Here is a 19,898-nt window from a genome sequence, read left to right on the forward strand (position 1 = left end):
TGCTTCCTGAAAACAGGATATGTTGCTTTTACAGTTTCACTTTTCCTTCAGTTTTAGCTGTAAAATGCTATAAGACTCCAAATTAATGTTTACTCCCAAGAATTACAAGATGAATTGGGCTAATAAATATTTCCTAATCTCCTCAATCACTACTATAAAATGTGTTATCAAACTGACTGAATGCTATAAATTTTCATTTCTATTTCCTTATTTGCATAGTATCTACCACTAGCTTGCTAAAGACTTAGTGCTAACTTCACAGTGATGAACGTCATCTCTCTCATCTTGCTCTTAGAGACATGCTTCTAATCCCAATCAAAATTCAGGCATTCAGATGGTTTGTCATTAGTTGTACTATTGTTTTAATAAATAGATCTATTTCTTACAAAGAACATAATCCACGATATTTGCAGTAGATTTTTTTCTGTCTTTGTGAATATCTGGACTTCTTTATCTTTTGGACTAATTTAAGTTAATTTGATTTCTGCTTTACTTTTACCTCTGCAATTTTTCATTGATTGTATCCTGCTATTCCCTTCCCAGGAATATTGACAACTGATAGTATAAAGTGTACAAAGAGATCAACAGACACAGAGACTATTAATTTGCTTGATTTTTATTGCCCTGATTACTATAGGATTATTGGCAATATCAGCAGGAGTTAACTGGGACAAAGTCCAATAGAAGACTCTCAACTAATCCTTTAACAATAGAGAACTAAATTCCTTGAAATCATGGGCCGTACATAAAGTACAGTGGCCCAGCCAGGAAGTGAGTTGGACAAGACTGGGCCATTACAGAGATTAAAACAAACAAAAACATATAAACGAAAAAACAAAAGCAATACTGAGAAATAACGTAAGTCTTCTGGCAAAACCTAAGCAGTGTACAAGGTGTTGACAGTTTGGAATTAAGCTTAAGAAGCAGCAGTGGGAATTCGCCCCTCAAAGTCAATCCAAACCGTACAAATGTCTGCACTTGAGCTAGTCACCCTAGGCTCATTTTTCACCCATACATTTACATTTCAAAGATACAACTCACCTCACCCTAAAGTAGCGATCTGAAAGACTTCCAATGAATTAAATCCTAGAAGACAGCTAAATCAAGACCATCCATTGTACCTGGCCTCATGACCACTTTGCATCAAATTAATCTTACACCACTCTCATAGCTCTTGCTACACGTGTGAATATGCAAATTGCCAAACAGAAAAAATTGTATTACCTTTCCTGTGTTATCTGTAGATACCTATTTCACATGACACAAATCAATTCATATGAGTATATGGTTGCTCTTAGCTTCAAACTGCACCTCAGAAACACACACATTAAAACAAATAATAGGATCCCATATTATTATAAAGAGACATTATTCTAAGTTACAACCCAATAAGATTTACAGTAACCATCCTCTAAACACATTATTAAAAAACTGTTTTAAAATGTTAAAATTTTAATCATATAGACAGAACTAATTAATGAGGTACGGTGTCCTCTAACATAAAGATGATTAAGCCATAACAAAGGAGTTCAGCGACACTTTGACCTACAATCTTCTCATGCTAAAGGGAGAAACAGAAGTAAGCATGCATATACATATTTATATTAACATACATACAAAAAAGTAAAAAGTTATCTAAGCTAGTAACTGTTTCTATGTAAGTTCATACTAATAGTTTTAAGAGATCATATTTTCGGCAGTCATGATAAAAAGAAAATGAAGTATTAATTTGGTTTATAGTACAATTCAAAATTTACAGGTATTTCGCAGTTTTCACATTTGCTTCCCCAATATGTAAAAGTAGATATTTTAGGAGCTAATAAATGGTCTTATTTTTATCCTATCATATTTGTTGTAATTACATTTTACTATTTACGTGGTTTATATTAAATCAAATTTCTCCTTAGACGAAGAAAAAAACTTGATTTTACTTCATAGATCATGAGGAAATGAAAGTAGCTTTACTCTCCATGCACTTGTATACAGTATCTTTTTCTACGCATTCAAGAAAATCACTTTAATGTAATGTCAAATTTTCTGTTTTGAATGCACATACAAATGTCTCTAGAAATAACAGGTTTTCTGAAAAAATGAGTTTTTTTTCAGGCCAGGCATCCAAAAGGAGCATTTCAGCCAACTCGGAATATAATTAATTTTGTTCTCATTCCCTTTCTATAAAACAGGTATAGCACACCCAGCTTCCTAGAAATGGTACAAATGTGTATCTATGAGTGTTTGCATAATACTTTTCCTGTAAAGCACAGAACAGTCCATAGAAAACTTTTGCACTCAACACAGGATTCAGGTAATGTAAGTTAAATAAGACTGAGCCAGACACTGATTTAAAAAAAAAAAATCAAGGATAACTAAACACTCACTGAAGAAGGTAGGGGTTCCAAGAAAAAAAGGTATCTGATGTTTGAAATTAAAATTGCACCATACTATATGGTCGGAATGCTGTCATAATGAGGCTTTAGAGCCATTTTGGTATTTCCTAATGTTAGTCTTACATTTTTTGAAACTCACTGATGGTCCTATAACATAAGCTTTGGATGTAATTTTACTGAATGAGTGAAGACAGGCACATCAAAAGATTTTACAGTTATAACTGGTACATCAACAATTTTGGCAGTTTTCTCTGGTTTACAGTACAGGAAAATTCTGCTTTGTTGGTAATAGGAAAGAGTTTTTCTGTCCACAATATCTAATTGTACTTTCAAGGTCTTTCCGATGGCCCCTGTCTCTACAGGACAGTGTGTCAGCCAATTTTGAGAAATAACTTATCTACTCTTGTTCAAAAAAAAAAAAAAATCATCCATTCTGTAAATGGAAAATAAGTTATCAGTAAACTCTTCTACACCAAAACATCCTACAATGGCAAATATCTTTTGGTATTAGAAGCCTGCACTAAACTCAAGGCAGCACAGCAGTTACAGATGACTTCAACTGTAACTTAAGCTACAGTCCCTTCCTTTGCTGCCCACCCCTCTGTGAAGTGAATTTGATATATTTTTCTCTTAAAAGTCCATTTCCTTTCAGGTCTACTGCCTGTCCTTGCTCACCACTCTGATATGAGACATTTAAATGTTCTCTGTTCTATCACTTCTGTATGGCAGTGTCATATTTCTTCTCCTTGGATATTATTTGGACATTTTTGGCAACAATTATAGGCAAAAGATATAGTAACATTAAATTACATCAATTGGAACACATACATATTTCTCATAAAAGTTATAAAATGAATGAATGTTAAGACAAAATTTCATGTCAGAATAGGCCAATAAACACTTATTTTTTTTAAGAAAATCTCTCAACAGCTGCCTTGGTTAATTAAATTAATAGCAAATTCTGCTATTAGTTAACAGGAAGATATAACCCTATGGACAAGTATGAAGCAACTAGTGTTGTGATGTATTCAGAGAATTAGCAGAATTTAGTCTCTTGCATTTAATATGCAGTGGGGAAACTACTGTGCCACTGGTCATTTTTCTTACCTGTAGGTATAGGTTTCTTCTGCTTTATTCTTAATTCTTTTTATAAATATTAGTAACACTATATGGATAAAGAGCAATTTTTCATTCTGGTATGCTGCTCTGTTCTAACTATTACAATGTAGAATTATCTCAAGTTGCTATTAATATGAGGTATATCCTTTATATTTCATATGTCTTTCTGCTGAGTGAAAAAAATTGATGTAGTGAAACTGCTAACAAGCTGAGCCTTTGAAACCATGGGCAGGTGATGAAAGCCACCTCATGTCTAAAGCATCCCCAGGTCACAGCTGTCACACTCACTGCAATTCATTGCTGTCACAATCTGCTGTCCCTGCTTGTTGTTGCTCTCCTCTTATTCATCCAACTCATATATCTAAACATTCCATTACAAAAAGACATCTAATGTTCGTCTCATGTTCAAAAGGGCACAACACTCTTCTGAAATATAATTCTGAAGATTTTAGAGCTCAGAGTTCACCGCCAAATGTATGGTATTGCTTTATAATGCTTCCCTTGTAATTTTGTCTTTGTCTCATCTCTTGAACAGAGCACGATAAAATGTTTGGTTAGTACATGATCTCAGCTTTATTCCAACTTCTTATCATGAAGAAATGAAATACTGCCCAGTAATAGAAAGGCATTTGAAGCTTTGTGAGTTTAAAGATAACAGCACTAACTGTGAACTTGGTGAATTGGAAGGAAAGGTCAGCAAGTCATCTACTGTGGCACTGTTCACAAAGTTTATTCTTCTGTCTAATGAAGCAGGTTGTTTATAATCAGAAGACTTAGATTTTCTAAGACTTAATTTTGTTCTTTATTACTTAGTTAGATAAGGTTACTACTGATTCACACTTTTTAGTAGAAATTCCTCTTGCATCTCCTAACTTTTAAGTTTAAACTTATATCAACTTGTACTCTAATTTCAAATCTACATTGACATTTCAGATTACGACTATGAACTCCAAGATGAGTGATTCACGAACTTTTAAAATCAGCTTGTGGTAACACTGTCACTGAGAAGAAATTTTTAAGTAAAATTAAGAGTTAAAAGAATGAGCTAGAAGATAATGAAAAACAAAAGCAAAAAGTCTAAAAAGTGCAGCAGTAAAAGAAAGGAAGACGTGATTCTAATAACAAACAATTTTGTGAAGGAGCGCACCTGCACTATCTATCCGTTCTTGTAAAAATAGCTAAAAAGCAGGTTTGACCTTGTCCTTTATATCTATTCCCCAAGATATTTATTTTGATTGTAGTGCAAGTTATTATTCATAATCTTTATGTTGACAGTGTAAGGTTCAAAAGGTATGCTGACCAGAGTTTCCTGCTCTACTACTCAGTGCATATAACTCAATGGGCTAAAATCACAGCCTCTGACTGCGTCTAGTGAGGAAAGGTAAATTGCGAGTGACATTATGTCCATGCTCATGGGAAGAAATCCGCCTAACAATGACCTCATGCTTTTATGTTGCTTGGGTTTATGTTTCAATCATGTCCACTATTAAAAAATAGGAACATAATTACTTGGCCATGCTATCTCTCTCCACATAACCGCATTCATCTGACATAGATAAGAACAGAGAACATAAACCTAGACATACTACAAAGGGGTCGAAAGAAAGAAAAGTCCTACAAGAGTGAGTTCCTGAGCCCTTACAGTATTACTGAAATAACTATATGCATCAAGCTTTTACATTGAGTGAACCCTCAGCAAGTTTGCGGATGACACTAAGCTCGGAGGAAGTGTGGATCTGCTGGAGGGTAGGGAGGCTCTGCAAAGCGATCTGAACAGGCTGGACTGCTGGGCTGAGGCCAGTTGCATGAGGTTCAACAAGGCCAAATGCCGGGTCCTGCACTTGGGGCACAACAACCCATATGCAGTGCTACAGAATGGGGGAAGAGTGGCTGGAGAGCTGTACAGAGGAGAAGGACCTGGGGGTAATGGTTGACAGCTGACTGAATGTGAGCCAGCAGTGTGCCCAGGTGGCCAAGAAGGCCAATGGTATCAGAAATGGTGTGACCAGCAGTCCAGGGAGGTGATTCTCCCTCTGTACTCAGCACTGGTGAGACCGCACCTTGAGTACTGTGTTCAGTTCTGGGACCCTCACCACAAGAAGGATGTTGAGGCTCTGGAGCGTGTCCAGAGAAGAGCAATGAAGCTGGTGAGGGGGCTGGAGAAGAAGTCTTATGAGGGGTGGCTGAGAGAGCTGCGGTTGTTTTGCCTGGAGAAGAGGAGCCTGAGGGGAGACCTTATTACTCTCTACTACTACCTGAAAGGAGGTTGTGGAGAAGAGGGAGCTGGCCTCTTCTCCCAAGTGACTGAGGACAGGACAAGGGGGAATGGCCTCAAGCTCTGCCAGGGGAGGTTCAGGCTGGATATCAGAAAAAAATTCTTCACGGAAAGAGTCATCGGTCACTGGAACAGGCTGTCCAGGGAGGTGGTCGAGTCACCTTCCCTGGAGGTGTTTAAGGAATGGGTTGATGAAGTGCTTAGGGACATTGTTTAAGGGAGTGTTATGAATGGTTGGACTCGATGATCCAGTGGGTCCTTTCCAACCTGGTGATTCTATGATTCTATGATTTAGAAGTGAGTTTTAGATGGAAGAGTACAACTTGTGTTCATGTATTTACTTGTAGTACAAATGTATTGTGGGCAGTATGCTTCAGGGCTTCACTGAAGAAGTCACCACAGCACTTGCCTAATATCTCCATCAGGTTCTACACAGATGTCCCAGAACTCTAACTGAATCACACAAATTTAAAAAAAAAAAAAAAAAAAAAAAAGTATATATTATCCTTGAATGAGCACACTTTTCTAAACAAAACTTAGGTTAATTTGGACATTTAAAAACATTTAATTACAAATCCACATCTTTTTAATTTATGGTTATGTGCAAACCAGGTAGGAACATGAAACTTGGTTTGTTAAGTAACTTCCAAAAGATGTTGTACCAGAAGTTGCACAAAAATTGGCAGTTATGATGAAGATTTTATTGGTGTGAATACAGGACAGTTGAATTTTCAGAAATGATGGAGATAAATAGTATAGATTACTAATACAAACAAGTTTGTATTAGGCAAAGTGTTTCAGAGAACCAAAATTGCTAGGTATTTTCAAAACTTTTGCCTAGATTATAATGAAGCTATCTTTCCAACTAGATGCCCTACATGAATCAACTTGTTAAAAAGTTAAGGAACTCTGGGATAAGGAAAATTTTCTGGTATGGCACTGCCTGTGTTTAAAATAACATACATAGTTACACGATGACAGAGTCTCCCGTTCAGAGTCCAATAATTTTCAACCTACTAAACAGGTTTAGAGCAGATGAGCCAGAAGTACCTCTTAGTTAAGTGCTTCCCTGGGTCCAGCAATGTTTCCATAATGGGCTGAGATTTGCTTTCCACAAAAGGAAACCTTTTTAAATAGCCTAGGAGCTACGTAGTACTTCAAATGTACTTGATTTTGGTAACTGGAGACAAAGATCAGGGGTCACATTGGGATATGCTCCCACAGACATATTTAAATGTAGGCCACAGTAAGACAGGGAACTTTAATAGCTAGTACTGTCTTGTAAATCAACTTTATAAGCTAGAAGTCCACTTGTCAAAGTTCAGAAACAGAAGGTTACCAGTGCTTGTGAAAGTCAAATTTTGAACTTTTACATATGAAATCAAATAGCTCATAGAAAATGAAAGGAGGGAAAATAGTAGGAAAAATAGTGGAAACAAAGTTTTGTTATCCTAGTAACTGATACTTGCCATGTGTCATTTAGCATGTGCTCCATCCCAATATTCAGTTTTTAGATCTCTCTGTAATACCAGCAGTCGCTGCTTCAATTAAGAAAATAAATTTAGAAGGAAATAACAGCATCATGTGTGTTCTAGGGAAATTTAGTATCATGTCACTCTTATTAAATACCGCTCAAGTGAAAATAGAAAAACAAAGGTGCAGAAGTCACCATGTAATCAAACAGTTAATCACAGTTAGTTAGCAGCAGAGTGTTTATATTCCCAATATATGGGCAAGAGGGACATTAGGGGTGGAATCAAGCCTTGCTGACATAGTAGCAAAAGAAACAATTCTTGTCAAACCAGTATCTTAACTCCCCATGTTATCCAAGGTGAGAAAGGGATGACACTGATGGCCTTCAAAGGAGACCCAACATTCATAAGCACAGGTACTTGAATTAGGTCATCAGACCATATTTTTCTAGGTCAACAGAAGCACAAATTTGTTGACTCTTAACTGAATGGTTCTTTACGATTCTGGTCCTGTTAGACTAAGGAGGACAGGAGCTTAAGCAGGTTGAATGTCTCAGTAAAGTCAGACCTCTTTGCTTAAAGCATCACAAAATTCAAAACTGTTGCAACTCTTGATTTGAAGGTCCAAAAGATTTTAAGTTTATCCATTCTTTTTGTCAAAGGAATTGCATTAATTAGCAGATTTCTAATGTAGATCTAAAATACCAAAAAGCCTTGCCTTTGTATGTCTGTTTCTAATATATGAATGTTACATAAAAGCACAGAAGTTTGTGTATTTTCTGTACCTCATTTAGAACTAACACAGAATAACAGCTAAAACGTATATATCTGAATAAATGTCAAATCAAATTATAAATATCTAGTGGTAAAGGAGAAATGCCTTTACAATGAAAAAATATCACATTCAACCACAAGAAGACTCCATGCCTCTGCTAAACATCTCTATAACAAGATTAATTTAGTTTCAGGTGGCAAACAAAACCTAAAATGTGTACACAATTTCAGATATCAAATATTTTTTCAGATATCTCTACGATGCTACAGTCCACAGATTATGGGGTCTGTTTTGTTCAAGTACACCAGGATTTGGCAATTTAAGTTCTGCAGAAGCAAAGTAACAAGCCTTCCAGCCTTCTCCAGAAAACTGTCGGCATTTCAGTTCAAATGCTTGGATTTAAAAACTGGAGGAACAGTCCCTTCTAATTTTAGAAAGAAGTAATTTCTTCCTTGATATCTTGAGGAATGTTGCTGTTAGATTATAGGCTATGAATGTGTGGAATCACAAAGCTGTGTATTGTGTATCAAAATGCTTCAAGTTGAGAACTGCTTTAACACTGATTTAGAAAGGAGGAGTAGAACTGAGAAGGTAACTGCTCAGAGGGCTGGAGCACCTCTGCTATGAGGACAGACAGAAAGAGTTGAGATTTTGCAGCCTGGAGAAGAGAAGGCTCTGGGGAGAACTTATACCAGCCTTTGAGTACCTGAAGGGGGCCTACAAGGAAGATGGAGAGAGACATTTTAAAAGGGCGCATAGTGACAGGATGAGGAAGGATGGCTATAAATTGGAGGGCGGAAGATTTAGACTAGACATTAGGAAGAAATTCTTCATGACGAGGGTTGTGCGGCACCGGAACAGGTCGCCCAGGGAAGTTGTGGATGCCCCATCCCTGGAAGGCCAGGTTGAATGGGGCATTGAGCAGCCTGGTCTAGTGGGGAGGTGTCCCTGCCCATGGCATGGGGGTTGGAACTGAATGATCTTTAAGGTCCCTTCCAACCCAAATCACTCCTATGATTCTGTAACACTGGACACCAGTAGTCTACTGGGTTCCCAGAGCTACAACACCTGAGTTTCTTGTACATACTGACTTTACGACTTACCTTGTAACATCTGACACTTACTCACCTTCACGATATCTATGACAGTTGTGATTGTGCTAGAATTTATATATTATAGAGTTACCTTAATAACAGATGTCTCAACTCTGGATGGAGGACTCTGCACTTGTGCTGCTGCTGCCATGTTGGCAATGGTACTAAGGTGATTCATCTGGCTCATTGCCATCGTGACAGATGCTGGAGGTAGGCTCACAGGAATTAATGGGTGGGGCATCATCATAAAAGGAAGTTCCAGTCCTGGTGGGGGAAAAAAAAAAGAAAATAGGTTTAAGCATCTTTTTAAAATACCGTCTTTTTTCCTCCTGATGGACAATATTCAAGTGATGGGTGATAAGATGGTTCACGTTGCAGGACAAAGCAGCTATGTGTCAGTTCTCTTCTGGGATATGCATGGGTAAATCACTAGTAACTATGGAGGGTTTCTAGCTACAAGGAGAGGCTATTAGACCTCTTAGTTTGTCCATATCAGTGTAATGTATGATACCATTGCTAAGCAATGGCTGTTTATTATCTTTTTTAATATCTGCTGTAAGGTGCCTTAGCAATACATTACTGTGCCACTGATGCACAGGTTAGCAGTTATTTTAAGTATAAATTTTATTGCATATGTATTTATTCTTTATTTTCTCTGCTTCCCCTGCTTAATACTTTAATGGATGTATTCCAATATTCCCCACATCTTTGATTTTTCATAGCCTATTTATATAAACAGAAAATAAAGACAGGAATTGGAAAACTGCTGATGTTAGTGCTGAAAGATGTCAACCCGTACCATTTGGCAGAAGGTGGTTCTGTTGAAGAGGGTTGAGAGGATGGCTAACTGGAACATTATGCTGTCCAGGCAAGTTGGGGTGGTTAACAGAGGCCTGTGATCCTTGGGTGGGGGGAGACTGAAGTTTTTCTTTATCCCAAGAACCATCACTGCTGCCTGTGGGGAATGAATATATATTATTTGGATGAAGGAAGACTCCAAATTTTCAATGTCTGAATTTGCAAGCAAGGCCAGCAATTTTTTGCAAGTGGTTTTTCTTTTTTTCCTTCTAATATGTGGCAAGGGGGAAGGACTTTGGGGGTTATTTTTCCAGCCTCTGAAAAAGATATGTTAGGATAACTTTTTAAAGTTAAGAGATATAACATAAAACTGAAAGTATTAAGAGCTGTGCTCATTTGTGTTTGACACATTTTACACAGGCTTTTGCCATTTTTAGTAAGTAAAACTTTATATGGCACTTGTTTTATACACGAGAGAATATTTTTGCCTCCAAAATGTCTAAAATAAGAATACTGCCTGTTATGCTGATTAAAATTTCAACTACGTTCATATTTCTGTGTGTATTTGTGAATAAATAAGTAGTATAGGAAGTAACTAAAGATTTAATTTATTGAGGGCACCGAAGTGGATTTATATGTGCTTGGCTGACAATTCTATTTTGTAAATTCCATTTTTATGTCTCATTATTAATTAAAATGTAAGGTATTTTAATTGATTTTTTCAGTCTTTTGGTAGTGGAACAGACTAGTAGCAAGGAAGAATGTGGACAAGTGTTGAGGTGAGAAATCTGAGAAATACCTTTTTTCACTACTGCAGACTGCCTCATAGAAAATACCCGCAGAATTAAACAGAAGGATAGAACTAAAGAACAATACTAAAAATTCATATAACATTACTAATTTGTACATTAATATATAATGAAAAGGTTTAAATCTTCCAACCTGGTGACTTACAGTATTCATGGTACATATTTATGTATAATGCTGCAGTAGACTATAGGCATGTTTATGCACACAAAGTAATCTATAAACTCATTGTATGAGTTTATATAGATTGTATGAGTAATCTATAAACTCATTGTATGAGTTTATTTACCATATACAATCAATAAACACTGTTTGACTATATTAGTAAGTACGTATATATGCATGCATTCTCAGTAGCTTTAATATACACATCAGCACTATATGATTGCTTCCTTTTTTTTTACAGGGCACAATTTCACCTTTCTGACTTTTAAAGGTTCTACTGTTTTCATGGGAACTTCTATCCATGGGACTTGTGGATAACATCAGTCACGACCTCTTTAATCTATACCAACTTCTATTCAGCAGTAGGGATTGCAGCAAAGTGCATATTTCTGAATGTTTTTCTATATGCACCTTACCACTTAATGAGGAACGGGGATGGGAAAACAATGACCAAATACCATCTCCTCCTTACTTCAGGAGAAACAGGATTAGCACATTAGTCTTGACATTTTTTAACATCATTTTCATGGGATGACAAAAGCACACAAGTTGGTAGAATTCCAACTTAATTTCTCTAGAACTATTAAAAACCTGATTGTAAAAGCTGTACAACACAGTTTATAATGAAAAATACTCCATTATTGCCATGGTTTTCTTTCCCTAGTTACTTCCTGAAGACAGTTAAGGCTCAATATAAATTCTAACTCATTAGCTCAATACTGTCTCAATCCCAGTGTAAATTGTTCAGAAGTAGGTAATGAAAATTCAGTTCAAACTCTGCTGCAATCAAACAAAGCAATTTTATGAAACAACGAAAAGAATCAATTATATGAAATACTTTTACTATTTTACAAGAAATTGTTATAACCTTTATGCAGTGTACATAGCTGAGCTGAACATGACTTTAATCTTAACATCTCTGATAAATTAATGTGTTTTCCTGTATTTTGAGAATTCAGAGACTCTCAAAAAAAAAGGAACCTACTTTCAAATATATGTATAACTGAAGGAGATATATCTTAGGTGGAAAAAAATTTCTTCTTTTTTTTTGAGAAGTTTTTTGTTTTTTTGTCACTGTCAGATATACATTTCACTTATTCTGAATATTCTTCCATTAAAATATGACCATGGAAGTCAGAGTTAAACATAAGAAAGTGTGTTCCTATCAGGTAATTATAGCCAAAATGTAGGTGTTGATGCGGATTTGATAGAGGAAAACAGGTAGTTCCAAATGGTCATTCATCCCATCTTAGGGTACGTGTCCATAAAATGATAAAGCTATTTTTATGGTACTGAGGGCTTCATTAGAAAATAACCACTAAAAGTCTGACTACACGACATCAGATCTGGAGCAGGAACAACCCCTGTCTTGATTTTTGCATCTTCTAAGAAAAGTCAAAGAGAGAAGATCTGGTAGATCTTGTAGTGAAGCACAGACTGATTGTCCATCTTCTTCTAGTTCCAAGCTTTTGAAGGGTTTAGAATGGAAGCTGTATGAGGAGCGGGTAAAGTCACTTGGTCTGTTCGGCTTGGAGAGGAGGACCCTGCGGGGAGACCTCACTGCAGTTTACACCTTCCTCACAAGGGGAGGACGAGGGGCAAGGACTGATATCTTCTCTCTGGTGACCAATAACAGGACCTGAGGGAATGGCAGGAAGACGTGCCAGGGGAGGTTTATACTGGGTATTAGGAAAAGGTTTTTCACCCAGAGGGTGATGGAGCACTGGAACAGGCTACCCAGGGAAGTAGTCATGGCACAAAGACTGACAGTATTAAAGAAGCATTTGGACAACACCCTCAGACACACAGTGTGAATTTTGGAGTTGTCCTGTAGAGGCACAGGAATTGGACTCAATGATCCTTGTGGGTCCCTTCCAACTCAGGACATTCTATGATTCCATGATTCTATGATTCTATGCAGTACTGTCTGTCCTGCTGCGGCTAACGTGAAGGCAGTGTAGACTCTACGCTTACTAGTTTAGAAAACTGTGACTGCAGTGCTATTCAGATAAGCCAGGAGTGCCTGGTGATCAGAAAACACCTAAATGAAATGAAGCACGAAAGACTGCAAAAGACAAATGGAATGAATGGCCTCTGGGCATGCCTTCATCTGTACAGTAACTGCAGAAGAAGCTTTTACAAATATCTTAGACTTAGATGGCTTAAGTAAGATGAATCTGGGCCAGAACTCTTCTGTCTTCACCACCACTGAAAATTCTTTTACGAAGATTTATTTTTTGTTCTTTATTAGAAAAAAAAGATAGAAAAGGATAAGTTTGTGAAATGTGTTTCACACTTGGAGCAAAATTCTCTAATTTACAAACGAAGTTATAGTGTTCTTAAAAAGGTAATTATTTTATAAATCCTTTAGGTGTAACCTTCATTCTTCCCCATGAAAACAAATATATACACACATACAAGAATGCATATAATACATAAATATATGGTAGTAACTACATAAATATGTGTTAATATTACAGAGCAGAGAAGACATGCATTTTATAGGGCCAGTGAATTCCCTGTAATAAGCTATTTTCCCTATTTATTAGCATGATCATCTACAGTACAGTTAATTTTGTGTTACGTGCTGATGTTTGATATAGAGATGAAGTCAGTTCTGCTGTGACCCTTCCTAACCTGGTCACAGGACTTTGCACAGCCAGTTACACATTGCCAATTATGGTACTCCTTACGTGGCTCAGAAATTAGAGCTTTTATGAATCAGTAGCCCCTTCTGCCTTAAAATTACAGTGTCTATTGTTTTTGAGTGATATCAAACCCAATAATAAATTCAAACAAGACAAGCTTCGGAAAGCTAAGTATTTAGTCAGTGACAGACTCTCTAATACTTGTAGTCCAGCATCGTCTGTCAAGATTTGTTTATGCGGAAAATGATTCATAGACAGAATCCAATCCATAACATTAGAAACCACTTTCAAACTACAGGCTGTTGCACTCCTGAACACTTTAAGTGGACAGACACAGATACAAATAGTCTTGCCATTTACTGTGTGATTCTTCTGTTAGTTAAGTGGAACAATTTTCCTCTTAGAGAAAACAGTTATTTTCATTAATGTCAAAGCAAAATAAGTGTTATTCCTTAGACACTACCCATCGTCTGCACAACTAAGTGCAAGCTACCAGGTCTGTCACTTTTTACATTTGAATTTGATTTAATGTGCACAGCGGTTTCAAAGAACATTAAAAATCTGTTGCCTTCCTCCTCTTCACTTGTTGCCCTGCTTGAGGCTTATGTTTTTCCAGTTTCCATCAGCAGTTGTCAAGTCTTTGTAATAGGATTAAAAGCTTGGACACCTGATATCCCTGGGTGCTGCAGTTCACCCTCATAAAAGCTGTTTGCTTTAAATTGAGAGCAAATCAGTTTTTAGTGGCATAATTAATTAAATTATGCAAAGTGTTCCAGATTCAGCATAACACTTTCTGAAGCAGCAATTGGAAGATCTGCATTGCATTCAAACTGCATTTCAATTGAGGCTGCACTGGGCTGACCACAGAGTAGCATTTTCAAGGCTTTCGAGCACAAGGGATCCAATTTTGAAATGCAGATGCTTAATGTTGAGTGCTCAAACCCTGTACATGTGCACTTGAATAGACAATTTGGTAGCCAACTGCGTATGTCATGTGCTTTAGTGCTAATACAAGCATTCAAAATTTTGAAATTGAAGTTCCAAATGTAAGCGCATGTGCTTAATTTTTTACGTATTTACTCATCATCAACAACCTGATGGAAGAAAAATGGCAATACATTTCCATAATTTAAAAGACAGACTTCAGAATTCAGTGTTTTCCCCATCACCAACATTTCAGTAAACATTTTCCATAATGTGAGTTATCTTCTCCCATAATCAGTGGTTACACAACAAACCATTATTTGTATACTGAAGTGGTTCTGTAAAAGCCTTATGCCTGGATTATTTATATTCATTAGTAGCACAATTAGGTAGCTAAGGATGGTAATAATAGATGAAAACAATTCTGGACTGGAAAGTAATGCAGTCAAGAAAAAAGAAAATGAAGCTGAAAGCCAGACTGTACAATGTCAGCCTTGCAAACAAACTGATTTAAATGTACCAGATTCATTTTTTACAGTTACATCTCTTATTTGCTTATTCCATTTCCCTTCTCATTCAGTCCCCGTTAGGATTCAGCTTGCCTAAATTCAACTTCCTACAATCTGAGTTGAACAGTTTAGTTCCCGTGATGTTCGAGAACAACCTACGCTTTGCGGAACTGCTGAGCTCCCTCTGTGGGAGACAGACCTATCTTCGACCAGCTAAATCTGAATCTCCTTGTTCTAGGGACCTCAGTCCAAATTCAACTCAATTGCCTTCACACACATCACCAGAGACAACTAATATAACTCGAGACGTCTTACAGAGTTGGTGGGTACAACATAGCACCTTCAGGAGACCCCATGGCTATCTGGAGTTGTAGATCAGGCAGGATACTCACGTGTATCTAAGACAGTAGCACATACCTATGCCTAGGCAACTAAATCAAACCTTTCTAGGTGGGCTTTAGAAATTAAAAGTAGTCTATCTGCCAGGCCCTCAGGTCTTCCCATTCTTTGATGTGGAAAAACTGGATATTCTACAGCATCCTAGAGAACACTTCAAGCCCGTCTTTTAGGCAAGTGAATCCCTGGCTCAGGAATGGTTTCAGGTACTATTAAATACACAAGCAATACACAAGCAATATCACGTGGCAAAACCACAAAAGAACGACTGACCTTCTACTAACAACCCAAACCACTACTTTTTTTTCCGTATTGTGTACTACTGATCATCTTTCAGTCCCTAATCTTGCTGTTATCTTCCGTTTGCTGAAACAATTTGTATCTCAGCAACGATTACAAAACAAAGCATCAGTATCAGCTGTGTTGGCTCATTTTTCTGAAGTGAACTATTCGTTATCTAGGCTATTTATGTCCACTGGAAAATATTCATAATCAGTGTGCTAAAAGTTGACAATCTTAGCATTCTGACAGCAAGGAAACCTCTTCATAAAACTGTCCAAATCAAATCTTGCTGCTTTAGGCTCTGAACTGCGATAAATTTGTGATGCCATTTTTGTGTAATTCAGTCACCTGAAGTCAGCTGTAGTGTTTACCTGCAATATATAAGCCTTGTGAGACTGCATAAAGGACATCTATAGATAAATGTACTTTTCTAAGAACTCTATGTTATTGCTGTATCATTACAGCCAAAAAGACCTTTGCCGTACATAAACAGTATCTGTCTCCTATCATTGATACTTTAGGAAAAAAAAAATATTACTACATATAATAAAAAAAAGACTATTCTTTGATAAACATTTTCTCACAGAAATATAAAAAGGAGAATCCAAAGGAACTTTTGAAATCACATATGGTTTCATCTTTGCAGACAACAGCAGCAACTTGAAAAACAGGTTTTAGTCTCAATCATGTCGACTGCTTCATTCACTCTCTTAATTTTATTGCATAGGTTTTACTTGCCAATGGCAGAAAAATGATAACGGCATTTTGCATTGCAAGCCAAAGTTTTATCCACTTTAATCACCCTTTCAGTATTTCTGGTTTGATAAATAAAAACTGCAGTACAAACCAGTAATTGCAGGAAATAAGACAGAATTCTACATGTTGAAAATCAGAGCATAAGGCTAACCATGAATCAAACAATACTGTATTTATACAAACTAATAAGTGAAAGAATCTTTTTTACAGTGACAAGGAATCCTGTGGAAAATATATGTAATACTTTTTAGTAATCCTTCATTATCTCACCAAAAAGATTAACGCAGGAAAAGCTTTTTTAAAATTCAATTTAATGAATAATGAAACTGTCCAACACAACTGAAAGCTCAGCAACTCAGTTACAGCTATGTGACATTTACCTAAAAATAGATTTTCCATTTGTTTCCTTTTTCAAATACCTTGGCCTCACATCATAGATAACATACAGTTTATTTTTATGGTTATATGATGTTTATAAGAGGCAATTTAGACATGTAAAAGTAAATTTGTGACACCATCACAAAATATGTTGTATGCACTGTATTCAGGAAAATAATAACTGGACAACATTCTACTGTCAGGTACAACTGGGCAAATATGTTAACTTTAGAGCAGAAAGCTACAATTACAGGTAGTCCCTTGATGTAGAGTTTTTGTAATATGAAGACTAATGAGCTGTCAGATGTCAACCAAAGGCAGAAAAAAACCCCTATACATTCTTTATCTCTCTTTCAACATGATAAATACCAAAAATTCTCCAGTGAACCTCTTGATAATAGCCGTATGCACTTATTTATTAGAAAATCTCATTTAATAGATAATTAATATATTACTATATATTTTCATATGTAATTGTGTCTATGAATAGTTTCTATATGCTTAAGGAAAAGGTAACAGAATATTCTTGACTGAGTAGTGTATAACTTTGTGTTTAGAACATTTTCTGGGAAATATGGATTTAAGTTGTTTTAGCACAAGATCTCCTGTTGCTTCAGTATATAAAGACAGACAGTATCCTCATTCAATTTTTTTTGCTCTGTATAATCAGTATAGCAGGCTCAGTACAGTAGGCTTCATTTTTGTACAGTGGAAACTAAACCAGACTGGTTCAGAAACTTGTCTAAAGATGCAGCTTCGAGCTTCTGAGTGAGAACATTTGTGTTCAGGCCTATAGGCAAGTGTGACACTTTGCAGAAAACATGAATTTGGATGGGAGTTTGTGGTTAACATCTACACTGGTCTGATGCATGCAGTTCTTCAGTCGGTGTGGACCATGATTTCTGACCCTTACTACCTCTAGTCTGAGTTTTAAAGCATCTAATTTTAAATTAGCAATGCTCAAAACCAAAAATATCAAAGCAATACACCGTATATCTGTTCAGTAACTTGTCTTCCTCCTTTTTTTATCTTTACTATAAAGAAGTATCTTGAATGACCCCAAAAGTTCAAAAAAATTATAACCTAGTTACTGTCCTTTAACTCAAAAAATAAAAATCCTGTAGATTTTCAGGGTACCTAAACACAGGTGATAGTTCTGTAATATAATAAATTAACAGAAAACAATGATAGAAAATCCTCAGTAAATATATGAAGTGCAAAAACGTATGCATTGATAAAGTGAATGAAGTGAGAAAATCAGCTGTCCTACTGTCTTCTGCAGCCAGAAAGATACATCCCACTAGTCCAAGCACCCTTTGCCCCACCTGTTTCAGCTGTGTTACAATATGGAAAAAAAATGAGAGATGCAAAATACATTGGACTTGAAGTATAGAAACAAAAAGTGAGCAGACCTCTGTAAATTCATGCTCAGTCCATTCAGGAAAAAGATGCACCAAAGATAAAAATGCATAGCAGAGAGGTTGATGTATTGCATGTAACGGTATTTATTGATGAATTTTAAAAAAACCCCGAAAGCTATACTAAATATGAATATTTCGATTTTCAGCATAAATGCTGCACAAACTCTTAACAGCACATAGCCTCTAAAAGGTTGGACACAGACTATTTTCTTAAACATCATTCTTCAGATTTTTATTAACTGATTATTTAGTCATTTTCTTTGAAAACAAGACTAAATTATAAAGAAAAGAGTCCTTATAAATAAACAGATTAATACTCAGTCTTAAGTGAATTTGATAGCAATCAGATCAAATCTCATAGCAATGATATCCCTATGCTCTGCGGGAAAATAACCACAATTGGTCTGCATAAGAAACCACCAGCTACAATGAGTTTCAGATAACTCTGAAGCACATGGCTATGTTTCCTGTGCAGGAAAAAGGAGATTTGTGTTTCCCTAGATCTTGGCTTGATGCGCAGTACAGGGCTGGACACACCTTGCCCTGGGAACAGAGGTTCCCGAATTGATGCCACGTCTCTTCCACACTGCAAAACTGCTACAGGTAAGCCAGAAGACTGCACAGTCTCTGATGCTCATACAGCAACCACCTCCTCCTTTGGGAAGCAGATGCTTACTCTTAAGTTATCTATAGAGTTTTGATTTAGCTCTCTCAGGACCATTCTGATACCGTCTCTGTTTTCCTCTTGTATAAACTTTTTGTAAATTTGCAGTGAGTAACAGTCTCACACCTCAAAGGAATCTAGTGATGATGATGATGATAATTATTATTACTGTTGTTGACATTAAAAAAGCTCTTTTCCTGGTTTCACAACTCCAGTACTAATTGAACATACATGCATATATCTGTGTGTACATCTCTGCCTTTGCGTCACACACACGCACACAAACCACAAGCGAACACATAAATGATACAACAAATTGTCAGCTAGAAAATTGCTAAGAATATTCTCTTTTCATACGATTGGAACATATGAGTCAAATAGCTCAAAATCCACTATGTTCAGCCCAGTATACCATGAATCATGCTTCCTTGGTTGAGGTTTAATACACATATTATCTTGTGTTCACCACAGACTAAAAATCATTTATACAGTTCAGCTGTTAGCCTGTACTTCATTATGCTACAGTAACTTCATTGTGCACTTAAGCCACAGGTTGTTTTCCTGTATTTCCATGTTCCAAGACAGATGACTGTGTTATTCTGTTACTCAAAGAATGAGATCTTATCTAAGAGTTCATAGATCCTAATTCTTGTTTCTGGACTGCTAAAAATGCTCCTGCACATAATATATTGTTTTATTGGGATGATGATGAAGAAATCAAATATTACTATGACTAGTAGTAACAGTAGTAGCAATAATATATAATGCTTAGAGCAGGTGGACAGCCCTGGCCTCAAAGGGCTTACAGTGTGAAAATACTGTAAGAAAAACCACATATATACAGACAATAGACTACAAGGAATGTCACTCAGTAAGGACAATGTATATATAATGCATGCATATAAACACTGCTATAATGGCTTGTCACAATTGCTGCTGTTTATGTGAAATGGGATCATTTTTTCTTTGAGATTTACTCTACCAATATTTTCCTATTTATTTACATATTGATACCCTATCCCATTCAA

General features: G+C 36.4%; 1 protein-coding gene across 6 annotated transcripts in view; it reads right to left on the minus strand.

Annotated features, from left to right (window-relative positions):
- DACH1 (dachshund family transcription factor 1) overlaps positions 1 to 19,898 on the minus strand; it is a 365,247-nt gene that overhangs the window by 110,445 nt on the left and 234,904 nt on the right. For 3 of the 6 annotated variants that reach the window (XM_054066058.1, XM_054066053.1, XM_054066069.1), the window contains exons 4-5: positions 9,922 to 10,077; positions 9,214 to 9,386 (exon numbers count right to left, since the gene is read on the minus strand). In XM_054066058.1, coding sequence (XP_053922033.1) covers positions 9,214 to 9,386; positions 9,922 to 10,077 — 329 coding nt within the window. The remainder of the gene's footprint in view (positions 1 to 9,213; positions 9,387 to 9,921; positions 10,078 to 19,898) is intronic. The other 3 variants (XM_054066079.1, XM_054066085.1, XM_054066075.1) reach the window with 1 other exon arrangement.

This window comes from Cuculus canorus, chromosome 1 (genome assembly GCF_017976375.1).
Source record: "Cuculus canorus isolate bCucCan1 chromosome 1, bCucCan1.pri, whole genome shotgun sequence".
In the NCBI taxonomy this organism is placed as follows: domain Eukaryota; kingdom Metazoa; phylum Chordata; class Aves; order Cuculiformes; family Cuculidae; genus Cuculus; species Cuculus canorus.